Genomic DNA, 20,346 nt, shown 5'->3' on the forward strand with positions numbered 1-20,346 from the left:
CTCTTCTGCTATACACAACTAGCTTTCGGTCTTCTACACTCAATAGTGTCACCTACTGTAAACAATGTTGTTGTCAGCCTGATCTGTGAGAGCTTTGTTACAGTGTGCTCTCTGTTAAACCAACGATTTTTGAGTTTCAAAGGCAGTTAAGCTAAAAACCATTAGTAAATGCAGTTCTAGTGGTTGTTTTAGCTTTCAAGTACTTATTGTGAGAAAATGATCCCTCAGTGTTAATCTTTTCATAAAGTCAATCAGGAACCCTTAAAAACTGATATTAGCATTTTGGTTAATCAGGCTATCTGCTCCGGTAGCGCTTGCAGTCAGTTGCTTGACCGACAGTGTTTTCTGCTGTTGGAAATTATTTCCAAATCTGGAATCTGTTTTTTCTTGTAAGTGACAGAACTAGTGCTAGAACTAGAGTTTTCTTTTCATCTTAATAAATGGCAGTAGGCAGCAACAGGTGAGGGAGGGGCAGTATGGTGCTCCACTCACTCCGCACATTTTTCTGGCAGCTTATTAAAAGACTTTGAACCATATGATGGGAAATCCTAGAGGTTTCGAGCCTCTCTTTTTAAGAGTGGGGTGTACCTTTATACCAATAAACTAATAAACAATTAGAGGTACATTTCTAGCTCCTTTTTTTAAAAATACATTCTGGGTGCTTAGCCAAAAGATGTTTCTGGACTGGATACAAAAATGAAGTTTGGAGCAAATAATCAGCAGAACAGTCTGATGAAAAGTTTCAGCGCTCTTCTGACCCAAACTTTTCTAACTTTGCTATACCTTGACATAACCGGCCCGTGTCTGAAAATGAGTAATGGACTATTGGTTTGTCAAGCGATGATGCTCACAATGCGAACCCCATGTGCTCGCACTCCCATGCTGCTCGGAGTTGTTTTCCAGAGGGAAATTTCCATGGGCTTTGCTGCATCCCGGGGTGGAGGTCAAGGAGGTGTCTATTGTTTGAACGCCAAATGCAAATCCCAAGGTTAATACCTGAAAGAAGCACGGGCCTAGACATTATCTCTGCACTGCAAAGACGGTCCATGTGTGCTCATGTGGCTTACTCATCTCTTGTTTGGAAATCTGGGAAAAGAGAGGCCTCGAATGGGTTGGGGTGCAGGATCCTCCATGCATCCCTCTTTAAACGTGTCCCGTTCAATAATGAATGCTAACTGACTCTGCTTCTGATAATGACTTCATCTTGAAAAACAAAAGGCCAGCTCTACTATCAGAGCAAATTTCAGCCCGAGCCTGAGAGAGGCTCTCCATTGACGGTGCAGCAGTGGAGCAGTAATCGTTTTTTCTCATGCAAAGTGTGCTTTTTTAAGAGCGCGGGCCGCTGAGAGAGAGGGGGGCGGCTGTGTTTTAACAATACTCTGCAGGGTTCGTGGAGGGGAGGTGGGGTTTGCGGTTGAGTTTGGAGGGGTGAGGTGTGTGTGTGTGTGTGGGGTGGGGGGTTCTTTTTTGCTCATCAGACAAAGCCTAGTTCCTTTCAGGGTTGCATGCAGGGTGGGGAGGTGAGGGGATGAAGGGAGGGGGAGGCATCCAGAGTTTTCTTTGAAAGAGAGGGACTCAGGACGTTTTTGATGAGAGTTTGTCATCGCGGCTGCTTCACCTTCCGGGGGGAAAAATGTAGTCCTGCCCTTGCACTGACAGCCCTGGAAAAAGTGGGCTCGTGAAAAAAAAAAAAAAAAATTATAGAGAAACAGAAATATTAACGCATACACAGGGCCCTAAAACGGCCTCGGCTATTCCTGCCAAGCTGCTGTTTTTATTAAGAGAGGTTGACGTGCTTTGGAAATATATCTTATTCATGAAGAAAGCCAGGTTAGACTTCCCAAAGAATTCATTATGTTCCCCTCAGATGCAGCTTTCACGGGCTGCAGCCGTCCCTTCGGAGAACGCGGAGCGTGCAGCGCGACATTGTAAAGCCTCCCTCAGTGGGCTCAGAAGTGCGAAGGGTTCCATTTGTCAAAGGTGCGAGAGTCTTTTTCCCTCCTCAACACTTTCCCGGCTCAGCCTCAAACTCATTGTCTGAGCGAAGGCAGGACATTAGTCACTGCAACGCCACGGGAGCCTGAGGGTGCTAAGGACCGGAGCTCTGGAGCCCGGTTTGGACAGAGGGGAGGCGGGGAAGGGGGGAACAAGGGAGGGAAAAGGTGACAGAAGGGCAAGAAAAGAGGAGGAAATATGGGGTAGAGGGAAACTTAGGAAAGGAGTACACAAGAGCAGAGTATGTGTGTGGGAGACGGGGGTTATAGGGGGTAGCTCTACCTCGGGGCTCAGCATTGTAAGCCCCTGTCTACCCCCAAAAGCTGCTTTCACAAAGAGATTTACAAGACAGGTCTTGGGTGTGCTTTGCAGCCCTGCATTATGAGTGATCGAGTGTGTAAATGTGTATGTGTCTTGCAGGAACAGACCTTTCTGCACTTGATTTCCGTCTTGCATCACCTATGCAAGAAAGACATTCCCCCTGAATTTACCAATTCCGGGCAGGTTAGACCCACAGCAGCCCCGGCAGAGCGGTGTGAATAACCTATTCCCCCTGGTGGCAGTGTGTCTTCTGTGTGTGTGTGTGTGTGTGTGTGTGTGCATTCATGTGTGAATGCATTTCGCAGATTTTCACATACAAGGGATCCTGTTAGCTTTTGGAATTATTTATAAAGCCCCGGCTTTTGTGTGGCGCCCTAAGTCCCTGTCTCCTCCCATTACTGCTTATGACTCTACCTGGGCTTCCTTCAGCCCCTCAGCCACCCTCCGAGCTGAAGGAACCGAGTGTAGAGTTACACCTAAACCTTTTACTGCTACCAGAAGCACTTTCTTCCGCTTTATGAAAACTGACTTAACAGTTTTTCCACTTGAAAAATAGTTTAAAGATGAGGGTTTTTCTTCCAACACCAAATATACGCTGACAATTAAATTGTTGCTGTAGGAGTTCACCGAAAGCATTTTTTTTTTACATGTTCACCTCATTCTGCTTCTTGTTTATTTTAACAGATGGCATCACACAAGGAAAAACAATCAAGTGCTGTGGTGGATGAGTGACTTTTGTTGCATTTGAATTGTAAAGTTCATCCTGGTGTGTTTGAGCCAGTTTGAACCTTTGACCCCCAAATAGAGATGGACAAAGAAGTGGACTGGTGACAGTAATCAAGCAATTTTCAGCTTGACACAAAGATTTTCAGGTTAACACGAAGATTTAATTCGATCAGTGAACTGACTGTACCAACTGTGTCAGACTGAAAACAACACTTCACATTGTGCACACTGTTACTGAAGGAAGACCCACAGTTGGCTAATTTAGTGTGTGGTGTTTTAAAAATAAAGCCAGAGGAAGTACGAGATGTTGAGGTATGTTTACAGTTCTTTCAGCCTGTGAGAAAGTGGGAGAGAGCAAGACTTGGAACAGATAACAGAAAGGCTGGACCTCAAAGTTAACCTCTTTGAGTCTTCAGTGTCTGTTAAGGATCATGCTGGATTTGGAAATGGTGGAAGACTTTTGAAAATCTCAGATTTTACAATCTAAATTATCTAGGCTAAACTGGGTCATAAATTCTAACTGCTATCACTGATTTAAGATGCTTAAAACCTTTAAACATACATCTGTAATCATGCAGAGACCGGCTGCTATTCAATAACTGAGCTGAGCTAAATATGCTAACTACTAAAGTGTGCTTAAAATATAAATAAAATCATTTATAAAACTAAAGGTTTTGCCTCCTCCCCTAATTTCAATTGTTTTTCTCTTAGCAGGTAGCTTAGAAAACAATTTAGATTGCTGTCCTTATGTCTTACGTTGTAGTTCTTGCAGGGAAATCAGGGTAAATTGGCTAAATCCGTACTCGGCAGGTCAAAGTTTTACAAGAATTATAGATCGGCAGCAGGATTGTCATTGTTGCATCTCTTCTTTTTAGGGAAGAATTTGATTAAAATTTGAGTTAAAATCTGCAATTGAAAGAAGTCTCATCAGATGCCATATGTGATGTCATCAGAGGCGTCTACATGCGGAAGCTTGTTCGATTTTACAATTCATTGACTATGAATCATTGCGTTAGAGGTGACAAACCTTATTTACAATGAGTTTGATCTCACAGAAAACTCTGACTAGCAGCTTTAAACCAACAGTGGAGACATAAACTTATCCAGACTCATCACATATGGGGCTGATTATCCCATAATCCAAGAAAAGGTTTTTTTTTTTGTTTTTTTTTGCGCAGAAGGAATTAGGCTGAAGGTTTAAGTGTGTTTTAGAACGGTTTATGTTAATGTTTGCCTTTTATTGAAACAAGATGGAATGTGATTATAGTCCCGCTTGGTACATATAAGGAGTGAAACACTCCAGTTTTTCATCTCCCCCTGGCATAGAGATCAATGCAAACCAGCTAACGCAGGGTAATAAGCCATTACTACACACATTGTTGGAGGAGATTTACATACATCGACCGGCGAACTGATAAACTGGGTTCTCTATCCTAGAGGTAAGAATTATTAGTGATAAGCTGAGAGTGCACTGAGTTAAAGAAAGTGTGTGTGTGTGTGTGTGTGTGTGTGTGTGTGTGTGCGAAGCAATGCCGGGTGATCTCCTCCCTGTGACTCCCAGTCCTACATGATGGGTGCCAGATTGCATAGCTGGGAGCCAGGTTTGTCTCTGCTTGTCAGGAGTGCAAGGTGGTAGGAGGGGGGAAGATGTGAAAATGATTACGGTACACCGTTCCTCTGATCTGATTCATCACTAACTGCCTCTCCTGCAAAGGGTGAACTTATTATCCCTGTCTGAACTTCCTCTGTGGAGCCAGCTGCTCTCCATGCTTCCCAATTAACCCCAGGCACCCGTCAAATGCTCCAATTAAGGCGTCGTCCTCCTCCTTCTCCTTCTCCTCCTCCGACGCGCGGGTTTATTTGTCGACCCGGCTCTGTTTGAGAGCGGAGGTGAACGAGTGAGCGGCTGAGCTGGGGAGTTTTCAGCGTGTTTGCTTAGCGGTTGTGTCATGACACCCATATTTATTTGAGATGGTGGAGCTAACAGCTGAAACAAGTAAATACATCCAGATGTTTGAGTTTCTCTGAATCACATCTGCAGGTCTGAGCATGCAAACGTTTTTAGCTTCAGACTAACAAAATAACAGTGGAGGAGATCTTTAACCCCCACCACTGACACAATGTGCAGCCACTATTAGCAAGTCGGTGATGAAGCGGGAAATGACAACACAAGCAGCATTTCAACAAGCCACTTTGAAAGCTTTATAAAAATCCTACACACCGAATGATGTATGTATGTAAACATGTGTTTCAGTTAATTTCAAGTAAATGCTTCAGTACTTGGACTGAACGTCTCTCACGTTAATTACTTCATCATTGTGGCGTGGAGTGGAGGTGATGATGATCTGGCGCTGCTGAAGTGTTAAGAAAGCCCAGATTGGTTTAACAGACCTTCTGCTTGCCTACATTGTTGCCTCAGGTGTCTTTCATCCTTCTCTTGATTTAGAGGCTAATTCAGTGACACAGTGGTCATTAAAGCAGATATTTTTACTTTTGGCACTTTACACCAATATCATGTCCTGCCAGAAAATGAAATCTGCACCATAAATGTTGTCAGCAGAGGGAATCATGAAGTTCTCTAAGTTTTCCTGGTTGCTGCTTTGGATTTGGACTTAATAAAATCCAGTGGACGAACACAAGCTTAGAGCATTGCTTCCTAAATTATCACTAAAAGTTGAAACTTCATTCTGGACTCACAGTGTGATTATGCTACTCTACTCTGAACCAAAGCTTCTGGATCAGTGACTGGGTGTCATTACATGTCTGCTGGAAAGCTGTGAAGATAGCAGCCTTCCCTGTGATAGTGTAAGTTAAAAAAAGACATTTCTGTATTAGTCTTATGTAACTTCAAAACTTTTAGGTTTTTAATAGCTGTAACAGAAAAGCAAAATATATCTACCTGTGTGTACTTTATCAGCATAATATTGGAAGTTCAGTTTAATTTTAATTAAATCAAAATTAATTAACCATTTGATAGTATCTTATTCGATTTATTGAGATGGATCTGTTTTTTCCTTCTTAAGTTCTGCTTTTAAAACTTGTAATTAGAAATCATCCAGTTAATAAATCAATTACAAAGCAGAATCGGGCGATTTTCCACTTTTGTCAGTTTTAACATAAATATGCTGTTATTGTTACAATTTTTGGCTTGAAGTTGGATTTCTGACAAAAAGAAGAGTTTTTAAAGAGTTTTTTTTATCAGTTTTATACATTGCTAAGGAGAATTGGACTGATTCGGCCTGACCGATGTCAAGCTTCTGTTTTGCTCAGTCAGTTTACATATTTCCTTTTTTTTTTTTTTTACTGAGAACTATTTATTACACATAAAATATTTTTTAAAACAGGTTCTTTCGCAGATGAAGTAATCTTAATCCCAGTTGAAAATGAATAATTTCCCAGGTTATCCACATTTAAGTGTCATTGCATGAGTTTGTCTGACTTTCATCAAACCTGTAAAAAGCATCTGAAAGTACATGCTGTTGACTGATGCGTTTATGGTGGAGGGTCTTTGTTCTGACCTGCCGATCACATTCAGAGCCGATCAGGGGAAGATTTTCCACTTTCGATCTCTGCTTGTCTGATTGGTGCATCTTTATTTTTAAAATTTCACCCCAGGGTAAGGCTTGAATTCTTCTAAATTCAAGTCTTTCAAAGGAATAAAAGAAAAAAGAAAAAAAAAAACAGCTGTGTTTTCTGTTTTTGATGAGCAACAGTGTGCCTGCATCCAAGTGTAGGAGTCCTGCTGTAGGTGGGATGCAGGCTTGGCAGCACTCCGGAGTCCTCTGAGACCGCTTGCGTGCGTGTGTGAAGCCTTCGAAGCCCCGTGCAGAAGAAGAAGAAGAATTGGGGGGGCTCTGTGGCTGATATGAAAGTGAAGGGAGAGAGTTGTCTCCCTACGCCGCCGTGGGGAGAGCCGTCAGGGAGCTGGAAGTCTCTAGAACTCCCTCTGAGGCTCCCGGTGTCTTTGATCTCACTCCTGCGCCGCGGTACACTCCACACTCCTCTATAGAGCGCACTCAACCTGCTGTCAATCCCGCAACACAGGCTCACACTTCACACAGATGAGATGCTTTACTCCACTTACAGACCAGCACAAGGTTCAGCACTCCTAGACACTGACATAAAGCTCTTCCTGAACAACTTAGAGTAGAAACTTGGAAAGTAACAACTTCAAATAAAAAAAGGAAAATATATTGAGCCACAGATGGCATGAATGAAGCTTTGTAAGTTGGTTCAAATTAAGACATTTTTTTATCTGCCAGTTCTGATCCCATCCATCTTCTTACACCCTTGTCCCTCAGTGGGGTCGGGAGGGTTGCTGGTGCCCATCTCCAGCTAGCGTACCGGGCGAGAGGCGGGGTCACCCTGGACAGGTCTGTCACAGGGCAACACAGAGACACACAGGACAAACAGCCATGCACACACACACTCACAACTAGGGACAATTTAGAGAAGCCAATTAACCTGACAGTCATGTTTTTGGACGGTGGGAGGAAACTGGAGTACCCGGAGAAAACCCACCATGCACAGGGAGAACATGCAAACTTCATGCAGAAAGACCGGGGCCGGGAATCGAACCCAGAACCTTCTTGCTGCAAGGCAACAGCTCTAACTGTGCCACTGTGCAGCCCGCCAGTTCTGATTTTTGTTGATTTTTCTTTTGTTGCGTCCACCTTCGATGACTATTGACACAACTGGTAAAAATGTGTAAAAAGTATTTAAATAAATTCAAATTCAGCAGCACCCCCCCCCCCCACCTTAATAAAAAATATAGATAGATTTTTAGACTTGTTCCCTAAACAAAATGTACAGTTTTACTGGAACTGGTTGGTTATTTTCCTAGAGTATTTATAAATTGGAGAGTAAAAGAAAAGTAGTATTATCAGTCAAATAGTGTTTGAAATGTTTTGGTCATAAAGGCAATAAATAATAATAAAAAAAGCATCAGATTTTTCTTTTAGATGCAAAGAAATGGGAAAACTCCCACCTTCTGTCAAGCAACATGTTCTTCATACATGCTTAACATCAGGAGTCGAGTCAACTCCTGATGAAGCTACGCAACGTTTGTTTTCATAAAAAATGTTGGAAAAACCTTTTAATCTTTTAGTTTTCTATTCTATTCTGAAACTACAGAAAAAGAAAAATAATCGAAATGAGCTTCTTTGTGTTATATAGTCCAGAGAAAAAAAGAATTGGCAGAAAAAACTTCAAAACAAGAAAAAGAAAAAAGTGTCCCGTATTTGTAGAGCATTCCTAATATTTCTGCCGTGTTAAGTCAGGGAACAGATTTTATTATGATGGGCCAAGATGAAACAGTCATGGTGCAATAATCTGAGATCTTATGATTTCACTGCTTTGAGTATGAAAATAATGAATAAGAAAGGAAAAATAATTTGGAGTTTAGGCAGCAACGGATGGGGGAGGGGCAGTGGTAATGATGCTGTGCCTCATAGAGTTGGAGAAAACATCAGATTCTCTGGGTTTTCATTTAAAAAGATTAAAACATAAAAAACAAGGGAACTTTAAAAGCAGTTTTATTGTTATAATGATTACAATTTTTTAACAAAACCATAAAAGTGCACCCCCGAAAACCTGGTGTTTCAAAATACTTAAATCCTTACAACTTTAAGTTCTCCTGCCCCATCATGCGCCCCTCTATCGGCCTCTGACATGTTGATTTACAGGGCTGGCCTTATTTTAAGGTTATTTTAAGTACATTTTTATGCCATCTGATGCCAGATAACAAGAAAGAAAGCAAAGATAAAACCAAATGATCCATTTCTCTATCTATGGAATGTGTGACCCGGCTCTTGCCCTTTTTGGATCGGTTCCCATCCACACAGGAAGTCTTGCATTAAAGCAATACCCTTCATTTTCTTGGACTTGACCCCCCCTCCCTCCTCACCCGTCTTCTGTCTCTCCCTGCATTCCTCTGAATGACTGTGGCACATTTCAGGACGGCTTCATTCAGCATTCCTTTACATCCCAACTTGTTTGCCCTCAGCTCCTCATTTTTATTTTTTTTCTCCCCCTCACGTCTGCCTTCGTTTAGGTCTGGTTTTCTTTTTTTATCAGAGGAGAGCCAAACACCGAGACAACTTCATCTCATCCAATTTTCACCCCTTTAATTCGGTTTAAATGGCGTGGCCGCGAGGGCCGAGCCGGGAATTAATAAGAGCCAATAAAGCTCGCCGCTGGGGCTGCGAGGCTAGTCTTTAAGTAAACATTATGACTTCTTGAGGGGGGGATTCAGGGGCAGCACTTGATGAATTGTGGCGGAGCTCGGGAAGGGCTAATTTCTCACTTAGCCGTCCTGATGGGGCTGGCTAATAGGCCTTGCTTTGCCTGGCTGATTGTCTGCTGGCTTTATTATTGTGCATTATCGCGCTGCCCCCTGGCTGTTTTTAGTGTTCGGCCCCGGAGACGCCAGAGCCCGTCATTAATCACGCAGCGGCACTGACTCATTCCGCTCCAACACTTTTTCCCAGTGACACGGTGAAATGAAGGGAAGTAAGAAAGACGGGAGAGAAAAGCACAAATAAGAAGCTCAACTAAGCTGGGGGAAAAGTTGGCAAGGCAACTTGGTATTGCCTATAGACGGGGCTCAGCAACAAAAACGGAAAAACTCAGTTATATACGGCTGCAAAAGGCACAGAGAATAATATTCTTCAGTCTCCTGGGCGAAGGAGGAGACCTTTTGTCAGCCGTGCCCGGTGCCACTACATTTACACGGGACCATCCATCTGCTTGATCCCTTTCTGAGCAGCACGTGTGAGGAGGAGGCACAGAGAAACGTGTGTGTGTGTGTGTGAGGTTTTCATCACTACGGGAATTTCTCTTTTCCCGCTCATCCCCTCCCTCGGGTCCCGTCTGCTATTTATCTTCCGAGTGCAGTGATTGCACTTGCATACGGAAAGGCGCGCGGAGCAGCTCACGCACCTACTCCTATGCTCACTGTGACATTTTCACGTGCGTTACACGGGAATCGTGCTTTCAAGCGGCGCAGCCTGCGGTGTTACATGCACTCTTTTTGCTCCGAGAGCGTGGCGAAGGATGTTGCTGTCATGCTCTGCTCGTGGCATCGTGCAGAGCTCCTTCTTAAGCCGTGCATGAAGAATGCCTCCACAAACACAGGCCTGTTTTCTCTGCAGTTGAGAGGCCCTTTGACAACATACAGATCCCATTCTCCTGGGTTTGCCGTGCGCAGGGGCCACTTGAATGGAAAACTTGGCTAAAAGTGGCCGCGGCAGCCTCGAAAGTAATTATTCTACGAAGTGAATTTCAAGCAGTTGGCTGCAAACTGCAGCGCCTTGCAAAAACATTCATTTTTCCTTCAACACTTTTTTACAGTGTGTGTTGTAAAACCTTAAGCAGCAATGTATTTTATTGGATTTTATGCCGTAGACCAGCTCAAAGTAATTGTGAAGTGGAAGGAAGAACATACGTGGTTTTCAACATTTGTTTTTGGGGCCCCTTTACTTAAATACCTGCAGTAAAATGCAGTGCTGGAATTGAAGGTCACCTTATTAGGAGTGAAAAAAAAGAGCACCATGAAAACCTAGAAACATTCACAACAGGTCAGAAACAAAGTTTTGGAGAAGATTAAAACCGTGTTAGGTTATTAAAATGTGTGTTGAACATCTGTCAGAGTACTGTTCATTCCATCATGTGGAAAGAGTCTGTCACCAAAACATGGCCATCCACCCAACAGGAAACTTTTGCGAAAAGAGCATTTTACAGAGAAACAGCCAACATGGTAACTCTGAAGAGTCTGCAGAGATTAAAAGCTCCAATGGAAACACTTACTTTCAGTCATGCATTTGACTAATCTAAATGTTATGGAAGAGAGGCAGACTCCCATTTGCAGTTTGTCAAAAGCCATGTAGACGACTCATCAAACACGGCGTGGTAGACGACCAACATGGTGGTGGCTGCATCCAGGTCTCTGCTTTTGTCCAGCAGAGACAGAGAATCTGTAAGGACTCAGGATGGGGGTTTACCAAACACCCAAAACACCCAACCACATCTACAAATATTTAGATCAAAGACATTCGTGTTTAAGAATAACCAGATATTCAACTGAGAATCTGTGGCAAATTTGTGAATCCCTGCTCTACTCCTCTCCGTCTGGATCTACTTTGTAGTCTCTAGATGTGAGAGCAGATACCGACTTTCTCCAACAGACTCGGAGCTGCAATTGCAGAGAAAGGTCATTCTGGAAAATAATTGCTTCAAGGAGGTTGAATTTCGATGTTGACCTTTTTTCCCCTAACTTTTATATGAAAATGTTGAACACCAGATTCATGTCACAGTTTTTCCCAACTTTGTGTTTGTCTCTTAAACAAATATCAGTAAAGGGGTATAAACACTTTTGCAGGGCTTTGTAAATCAGTAGTAGAGAAAAATCACTAAAAACTTTTTGGGCAAATGGTTTTCCTTTTTCCTTAAAGATTTTTACTAAATTTGCTAGGGTAATATGTTTTTTTTAAATTGATTTATTTTTTAATTTTTTGCATTCACCATCTTTAAGTTGCTGAGCAAGCTTTTTTTCCCCATTCTCAAGAATCAGGAAAAGTCTCTCATCAGACAAAAGCCTCAATGTTTTATCATTTTGAAGAGAAGAGGGAGATGCCAATACGGTATAAGTGGGGCAGAGCAGCCGCAAAGCTGCCAGCATTATCCATTGTTTGAGTCGTCACAGGCTTCGCTTCCAACGAACAAGTGGCTCGCAAACAAATGCAAAGTCAAAATATATAAATAAACACGCTAATAAGCGTTGGGACTGTGGGGAGAAGGAGCAAGACTTCCATTGTGGCACATGCTTTATTTGGCCTTTATCTACTGGGTAGGGAGTGCAAACGAGGCATCGTGTAAGCATTATGATTACATCGTGTGGGTTTGTTGCACGGGAATGTAAAATGCACTCAGCTCATTCTGCTCTGCAACGCACTGGGTCCCTCAACAGCCCTCCAAAGCATCCGAAGCGGAGAGGTCTGAGCCTGCTAGGATAATCTTATTAGCTGCGCTGAAAGCTACTGATCAACTCTGTTGTTGCACTGTTTGTCCTTGGGAAAAAATAAATAAATGAAAGTACTTCACATTGGAGCAGGCTTTCCTTTTTTAAATTTCTTGTAGTGTGCTGGTGACTGACAACCCTTTACCTGTTTGCTACTAAGAATGCCTTGAAAAGTTTGTGCCCATTAAATTTGGAGAAAATAAAGATAATTGAGCTGCTATATGCTGCATGTTCAATGACTGACGGAGGGTAAAATCCAAAGCCAGGACTGCCTTCCTGCTTTCTGCTGAAAGTTCTGGTCTTTCTCTCCCCGTCGCAGCCTGAATGAATCACAAACATGCATGGATATGTGGTGGAAAATACAGTTTCTATTTACGTAACTTTTTACAACACTATACTTCACTCACTCTAGAATTAGCTTAGATTTGTTTTTCACTTTGTGGCATCTTATATTGGTAAGATTATTCTTTGGATTGATTTTGTTTCTTTCTCTCAAGGACATTTTCTTAACCTACTTCATATATTTACAAACTAAAGAGTTGAACTTTTTTAATGAGTCTTTGCAACACTTGAGCATCTGTAGCTCAAAATTTATTTAGCTTAAACTAACCTAAACTGAATATTTCTGCACTGTCCAGCAAGTTTTTAAAACACAATTTTAAATCTGTGAAAGCTTTAATTAATTTGTGAAAACACAAAGGGAGAATTTCAGTGTTTTTTTTTTCCTTTAGTACAGTTTCATTATATCTGCTTTAACATCAGTATCGGGTGATGTTGGCTATTTTTTATCATTTATATGTTGGTCCAGTAAGTAAAACTGGGCAGAAATCAACAACTGGAGTTTATTTCTACTTTGTTGCCATTTCTGTATGTGTTTTTGGAGGGAAGAGGGGTTGGTACTCGTCTTGATAGGTGATGGTGAATCAGTGCTGATCTGAAGGGTGTTTAACTGAAGAAAAGTCAGCAGTTTGGTGCTTTATCACAGATTCAAAAGGGTAAGAAAATATATGTATATATATATACATATAGGTAAATATTGGTTGTTGGTCCACATCTTCATATTAGTATATCTCTGCTTCACATTATATGCAAAACAAACAAAAAAAGGTCAAATTTACTCTTCTCAGGACAATTCCTAAAATCTCCTCTTGTTCTCATAATCCAAGTATTGTGCTTGACCACATTTAAGGATGTATTGTAACACCCCCAATATCTGCTATTTTTTTTTTTATGTGTGTGTGTGTGTGCGTGTGTGTGGCTGGGTGTGTCTAATTCCACCTAAATGGACCCTATTTGAGGGGTTGGTCCCCATGAGCTGTAAGGCCAGGGCTTATTGCCATCTGGGCATGATGTGAGGTTTTGTTTGTGAATGGTGAACCGCAGCCACCAAATCCCACTCTTTTCCCCCCAGTTTTTTCCTTTAGGGGCCAAGGGCAAGCTTTAAGTGCAGTGTCAAACACAACGCTGTAACCTGAGCATGTGGGGTTTTCGCTGAGAGTTCTCCTATTGAATTTGGGAACAACTCCTGAGACTTCCTCTAAGCACCAGCAAACACTTCCACTGTCCCCCCTTAAGTACTCTCTGCTCACATTTTTCCCAATCCAAACACATGCAAAGCAAGCATATTTTGTTTTATTGCTAGATTCAGCTAATCTTGCTGGAGGGCTTTGACTCCTTCTCCCCCTCCTTCTCCTTCGCCCCTCAGTGTTTTAGTCATTCCAGCTGTGAAGGAGCCCTTAATATTGTTGGCATAGCTGCAAATTGTGCAAAACACACATTGGACACACAGGAAAACATGTGCAAGCATGCAGGGGCACAGTGAGGCGCACACAGATGCATGCATGCATACACATACAGACGCACGCTCCTCCCCCTCTCCATTCATTTTGTTCCTTATCCCACTTTTGCTCACAATCTGCCTCAATCGTCTACATCTCCCATCTCTCCCCTCCCCTCTAACTCGCTGCGCTGCGGTGCGTTTGTGCTGCGCTGATAAGCCTAAGATAGCAGATCTCGGTGGTCGCTGATGTAATGATGATGAATGCTGCGGTGCTGCCAGTCTCCCCCTCGGGGGGCCCTCGACACTGAACAGTCGCCCTAATGAAATGAACTCAAATACGGCACCCCGTCTGCGAGGGAGGGGGCCGCCAAATCTAAGACGACACTTCAAGAGTTTATATTTAAATGTCCGGAGGTTTCTGACAGTATGTGTGTCATAAAATTAAGTGTGTGAAGATGCAGAGGCTTTAAATAACTGCAACAGTGATTAGTTTTTTGATATCATTACTACTTGTTTAAGCTTTTTTTTCCAAAGGGAAAAGTTTATTTTTGTGTTTCACTTTGATGTCTACAATTTGCAGATGACTTTCAACTCTCTGCCTTTGTTACCAAGGCGTATAATTTATGTTAAATTGATTTGCTTAATGTGCTTAAAAATAAGATGTTTCTTCTAAGTGAACAGTTGAAATTGTGGTGTTTAAACCTGTTTAATCTCCAGCCTTGTCTGCGTGGAAGGATTACAGTTGAACACAAATAACGATAAAGACACTCTTTTCTCTTTTCCCCCCAAAGCAATCTGAATATTTGTTGTTTATATAAAGTTATTTATAGATTTGCTTACAGTGATGCATTCATTCACAGGATAGAAGATGAACCTAAAAGCTATACTATCACTGACCTCTATGTGATGCTGTAGAGCAGGCATTGAAATACACTAAAAATAGAAGAAGGCTGGCATCGGAGGTGGTGGTTATGACATCAAATTTTTAAAAGTCGGGTGTTGTTTTAAGATTTTTTGCCACTCTGAAATCAGTTTTCCCAAAAATATTGTCACAAAAACACAACTTATGAAAAATGAAAAAACATCAATGGCCAGTTTCTGGTTTCAAGGTATGGCGCAGTTTTACAAAGTCACAGATTCATGAGCATGATGATTTTTGACTCCCACCTGTTCATAAAGTTTTCTGTGTAGCTCTACATTATTTGTGAATTTTTCAAACAGGGAGTTAAAAGCATTTTTAGAGAGGGTGTTGAACTATACACGGCCCATTTTGTCCCCTAAACCCTCCAAATACCGGGGTCCACTGCATGCACCCTTGACTCTTTGTCATTTAAACTCTGAGATAAATAGATGGGGCTGAATTTTGTCTGGTTAAGTCGTATTCTTTGATGCCAAATTGAACAATTGAGAGCACAGAGTGAAGCAAGTAGAGTCATTATAGAGCCCCGTGTGTAAAAGTCCTAAAACCTTCAGGAAGATTTCTTTACACACTCTGTGCTTCACACTGTGTGCATGAGAGGATAGTCGCTGTTTTACCTTTTTGTTTTTTAAAGATAAGATTGTTTTCAGGGACTTTTTAAACTGTCTTTATTTAACCAATAAGCATTTACTACCACAAACATCCACCCCGTTTTCTACTCAGCAGTGGAAATAGACTTAATTATTTTATGGAAGGCCTGAAAACATTTCAAAATCTCATATATTCAGACTAGATTCTTTAAAAGAATAAAATAGAAAAACATTACAGTCAAATGTTATCTACAACTGTTTGACTTTCTTTTTAAGCTTCTGCTTGAATAACAGCAGATGTGCCTCTGTAGAAAATACAATCTCCTTTTAACTATCATATTACACCCTTTGTGCTTTCTCTGAATTAATTTTTAAATTTCTTACTGATTAGACACTTCTTCCTTCAGTAGCAACTTCCGCCCTGAAGAGTTTTATGTTTGTTTGCTTCTCTGATGCCCTGTTTTCACTGAGTGTTACAATATGGGTCTGTGTGCTTCAGTAACAGTGTTTCACAGTCTGGCATATTCAGAAGATTGTTTCCACTGCCACTTGGACTTTCTTTCGCTGGAGGGAAAGTTAAACCCAGACAGATAATGTTGCATCGTTCAAGTGCGACAACAAACTCGACACACTAATCGGTCTTGTTCTTGTCGCGAGCTGTGATATTTCTGTCCCTCAATCAATGGGGTGTGTTGTGTTATGCCAGTAGCTCCGCGCTAAACGTACCATTGTCCTGTGACAACTGAAGGGGGCCCAAGAAAGATGGGTTGGTTGTTTGGGCCTCTTTTATTATGGAAACAGAAAAATAGCGTATTAAACTACGCCAACCCATTCTGTACTACTCAGTGGAAATGAGGCATAGTTGTACTTTGTCACTAATTGTGTTAGAAGCACCATTTATGTCCAATACCTACTTGTAAATGACCTGTGCCAGTCTGAGACCAATTTTCCTTTGTGTGTTTTAACTTGATAGAAATGGCTCACGGTGTTTGATGTCAGAGGTGAAGGGTCACCTTGTAAAAACAAAACAAAACAGTGGTGTGTAGTGTAAGCTATTATGTGGAGCGTTGGGGAACACCCTCTCGAGTGCATAATGAGGTTGTTGGATGAAAGAGTCTTTGCGTTGGTAAGTTTTAGGAAAACTTCCAGGAAAACTGACAAAAATGAGCAACAGGACAGACGAAAGCAGAGACGGGAACATCTGCAGAACTGGGTGTGGGCGTCCAGGTCAGAGGGATTATGGGTGAAAAGGTCCTGCTTTTAATTGCCGCTTTGGAACTGTGGCCTGCCTTGCGGAGTACAAAAGGCCCGTCAGACACGCTTCAGTTGCTTGGACTTCTGAATGTTTGCCCGACCAGAGGAATGCCCCGCTTTCACCTCGACTCCCCCCCATTTCGATTCAATCCCCAATCCTGACCCTCGTATTCACCACACTTTTCTTTTTCTCTGTGGCCCCCGCTCACCTGGGACACATGCATGTTTGCATTTTTTGCTCACAAGCACTTTTTTTTTTTTTTAAAACATTAAAGTTTGTTGTTGTTAATGACATTGTTGCAGGTGTTCACAGATCTGCATCACACATGTTCTAACAATTACCCCATCACACGTCAAGTAAAACAAAGAAAAATAAAATACTGAGACGTGAACTGCGATAATATCTTCATAAGCTGGACACAAAAAAAACAAAAACGTCTCCAGTTTGGGGACGACTGGTATACGTGTATTCATGCGGGAGCGATTAGAGGACAAGCCCTCGTTTAATTCTGTTTTGATTGGTAGGGGTGTAATTGCATCGTGTTATTTTTTTCCCCCCTCTCTCTCTCTTTTGTAAGCAATTGCTTACAGATGTTGTTTTCGGGTCAGAACGGATGACAGACTGTGGTTTTTCAGGGGGTTGGGAAGAAACAAACAAAGCACACAGTGTTTGTCTGAAGTTTACCCCTCAACACTTCCCCCTTTGCCTTCCTTCCTTTGGGAGTTGGAAAGAAATCACCGCCCCCTACTTGTTTTAGGCTCTGCAGCACTATTCTTTTTGCATTCTAGCTAACTTTACTACCTTTTAATGCTTGCATGTTTATGGAGCGCAGGACAAATAAATAGTTGAGGGAGGTAATTAACCCGTCTTTATTGTAAAGAAAATGCTTGTTAGACTAAATATTTCCACTAGTTATCCAGGAATTATGGAGTCTGTCCTCTACTTTGTGCCGTATGTCCTGTACTTTGGGTAAATGAGGGGTTGTGTTGCATCACCATCCGTAATCAGAGGACCTACATGACCTAGATAGATGTGAGCTTGTAGACAGCCGTTGAGGTGCTGAACTGAGCAACATGTCTGCTAGACTTTTGGCTGAACCCCTTCTTAAACCCACAGACAGTATTAACTTGAACCACCTTTATTCTTTGAAAGAAAAATTGCCCGGCACCATGATATTCCCAACGGGGCCTTCAAACAAGCCTTGTTTTTTCAGGACTCTGAGTGTTTCTCTGTCTGTGGTATCCCCTGAAGGTTTCGCCTTTCTCTCTTTGGAAAGAGCGCTGGAGTGGGATTATCAGTGTATCCACAAGCTGCCTTTACGTTTATTCTGAGATACAAAACCTTGTCAGGATGTCCTGTCTTGCTCTCTTTATTGAGCTGTTGTTTTTTATGTAAAAAAAAAAAAAAGAAACAGTCAGGAGTTCAGCTGAAAAATAAGATGAGCTGATGTTTGGATATTTAACCAGGTTTGGTTCGGAAGCAGATCAGACTCCATCAGGTTATGGCTGAGTGAAACACTGTGTTCAACTTAGCATTTGAGTTTTAGTGAAATTTTATTAGCTGTAGTTTCAAATAACTGACTTTGTGTCAGAGAAAATGTGGCAGATCTGTCTAAGAAAATGCAACTGAAAACAAAAAATTACTCAATATATTTGGTTTGGATTTTGCTTGGTTTGTAAAATCTAAAACTGAACACTTAAAAAAAAAAGAAACACCCTAATAAACCTAATAAACCCATGTTGCAACATATTTGTTGTATGTAATTGATTAGTTGCACCCCATCCTGGAAAATCTTGTAACCAAAATCTTTTTAAATTATTCTCTCAATAAGCCTGGTAAAAACCAACCCCTTGTTGTAGCTTTGCTTCATACAGACGATCTGGACACTCGGCTGTTGACGTTTTAAATTTTACCAAATTGCTTATTTTTGGCTGTGACGTATGTGATGTGAACTTTGACGGTTGTTAATGTTAGTTTAGTATTTGGAAGCGTGGCCACCATGGACTGAACGACTCCTTTCACTTCTTCTTCTGCCGTTACTAAAACTACAGCCAGACTGCACCTCCAAAACTCCTTCTTTTGTTTGCTGATTTCTCCAGTTGAAATTCAGCTGGACAAATTGAGTTCAATGAGTGAAATCCCAGGCAGATCACTGAAGGGAGATGAGAATCAAGTGAACTTGGATAGAAATGCAATGGCTAGGATTCCTGCTTTCTTGGATTATATTCATGACACAAAACTGTGGCCTTTTTTCACCACTCTTAAAAAAATAAAACAGAACATGCCGTTCAAGTAAGGCAGATGTGTGTTTTTCATAAATAGATCATACGTTCTTCTAAACTCAGTCATTCCTTCAGTCAGAGTAGAAATTAACAAGACAGGACGGGGAGCTCAGTTCATTTTCCCACCATACACTTTGAGGAGTATTGCGAGGGAAAATATATTTCCGAAGACTCAACAGGCTTTGTTTGAAGCATTCAGACAGGAAATCAGCAGAGAGAGAAGGGCTAAGACATGCAGCAACAGTCCAGCATCGGAAATGAAACGTTGGACGGCTGCGTTGAGGACTGATGGCCTCTGTATGTGAGCCACCAGACCAGGAGAAATCAATCAGAACCCAGGATTCTCCAGAGAGATGGGAATGGTCAAAGATCCTTCTTTCTCCATACTTTCATATCTTTAGAAAATGTAGACGTCATTGTAAATAATATTGATCGAAAATGTAAAGATTTTAAATTACATTTAAAAACTGGTCCTTTTAATGTTCTGTTTTATAATAAGAAATGCCTTTAGGATGTCTTTAGGATGGGAAAACATATCTATATTCTATATGTCAACCTAATTAAATTGACCCTTTTTGGGTGGATGGAAATGACTGACACATGGCATACTTTGAAGAAAAACTGACGGCAATCTAAGCTAATCTAAGTGAAAGATGCTTTCAAGGAGAATTAGCACTAATTCATCTTGATACATTCACCTCATTACTCTAACTTCTTCTTCTTCTTCCCCAGTTCCACCGTCTCCATGAGGTCCTGAGGAATGAGCGATTGCCATGGAAACCCAGTCACAGGCCAGTTCAGCAGCTGAGAAGAAGAAGAGGGTGGAGACCATTGTGGCTACGAAGGGCTCATCGGCACGCACTGACATCAGCGAGAAGGCGGTGGCCTCCAGTACCACCTCAAACGGTACGTCTTGCCTCTGACTCTCCCTCCCATGAACTCTGCGGTTCATGTAGACCAGTGGTTAATCAGGGTTTTGGGATTTAATCCACAAAAGAAGCTGATTCAGAGACCCCCCCCCCCCCCAGCTATACATAGTGGAAAATTGCATACATACCAATGAGCCACTCAAATGAATATAGAGTAGCAGTACAAACTTCCTAAACAGCTATTAGGCCAGAACTGGCTAAAGCAGAGGACATGTCAGCAGTGGTTCTGGTGAAAGCATTTTTCAGGAAGGTGTCACTGCTAAACACAGAAGCAATTGGTGAAAAGTACTTCCTTTGGGAAAGACAAGCGAGCGAAGAACAGGAAGTTTATAGAAACAATAGCTCTGTTGATGGCTTTATGCGTTAAAAAGACACTTATAAACAGAAAAGGAAAGAAATCCAATGGGGCCGTATTGAATGTCAGCAATAACTTTTTATTTAACATCTTTTTGGGGGAAAAAAATCTAAAATAGTAGTAAGCAGCAAAAGCTCTTTTACAGAAAAAAACATGGAGCTATGCACAGAAGAGCTTA

General features: G+C 41.7%; 1 protein-coding gene across 4 annotated transcripts in view; it reads left to right on the forward strand.

The window, feature by feature from the left end:
• gli3 (GLI family zinc finger 3) overlaps positions 1–20,346 on the forward strand; it is a 124,090-nt gene that overhangs the window by 6,109 nt on the left and 97,635 nt on the right. For all 4 annotated transcript variants that reach the window (XM_081601428.1, XM_081601426.1, XM_081601429.1 and 1 more), the window contains exon 2: positions 19,617–19,790. In XM_081601428.1, coding sequence (XP_081457554.1) covers positions 19,658–19,790 — 133 coding nt within the window. In that variant the 5' untranslated portion in view covers positions 19,617–19,657. The remainder of the gene's footprint in view (positions 1–19,616; positions 19,791–20,346) is intronic.

Source organism: Poecilia reticulata, chromosome 20 (genome assembly GCF_904066995.2).
Source record: "Poecilia reticulata chromosome 20, P_reticulata-male-v2, whole genome shotgun sequence".
NCBI classification, from domain to species: domain Eukaryota; kingdom Metazoa; phylum Chordata; class Actinopteri; order Cyprinodontiformes; family Poeciliidae; genus Poecilia; species Poecilia reticulata.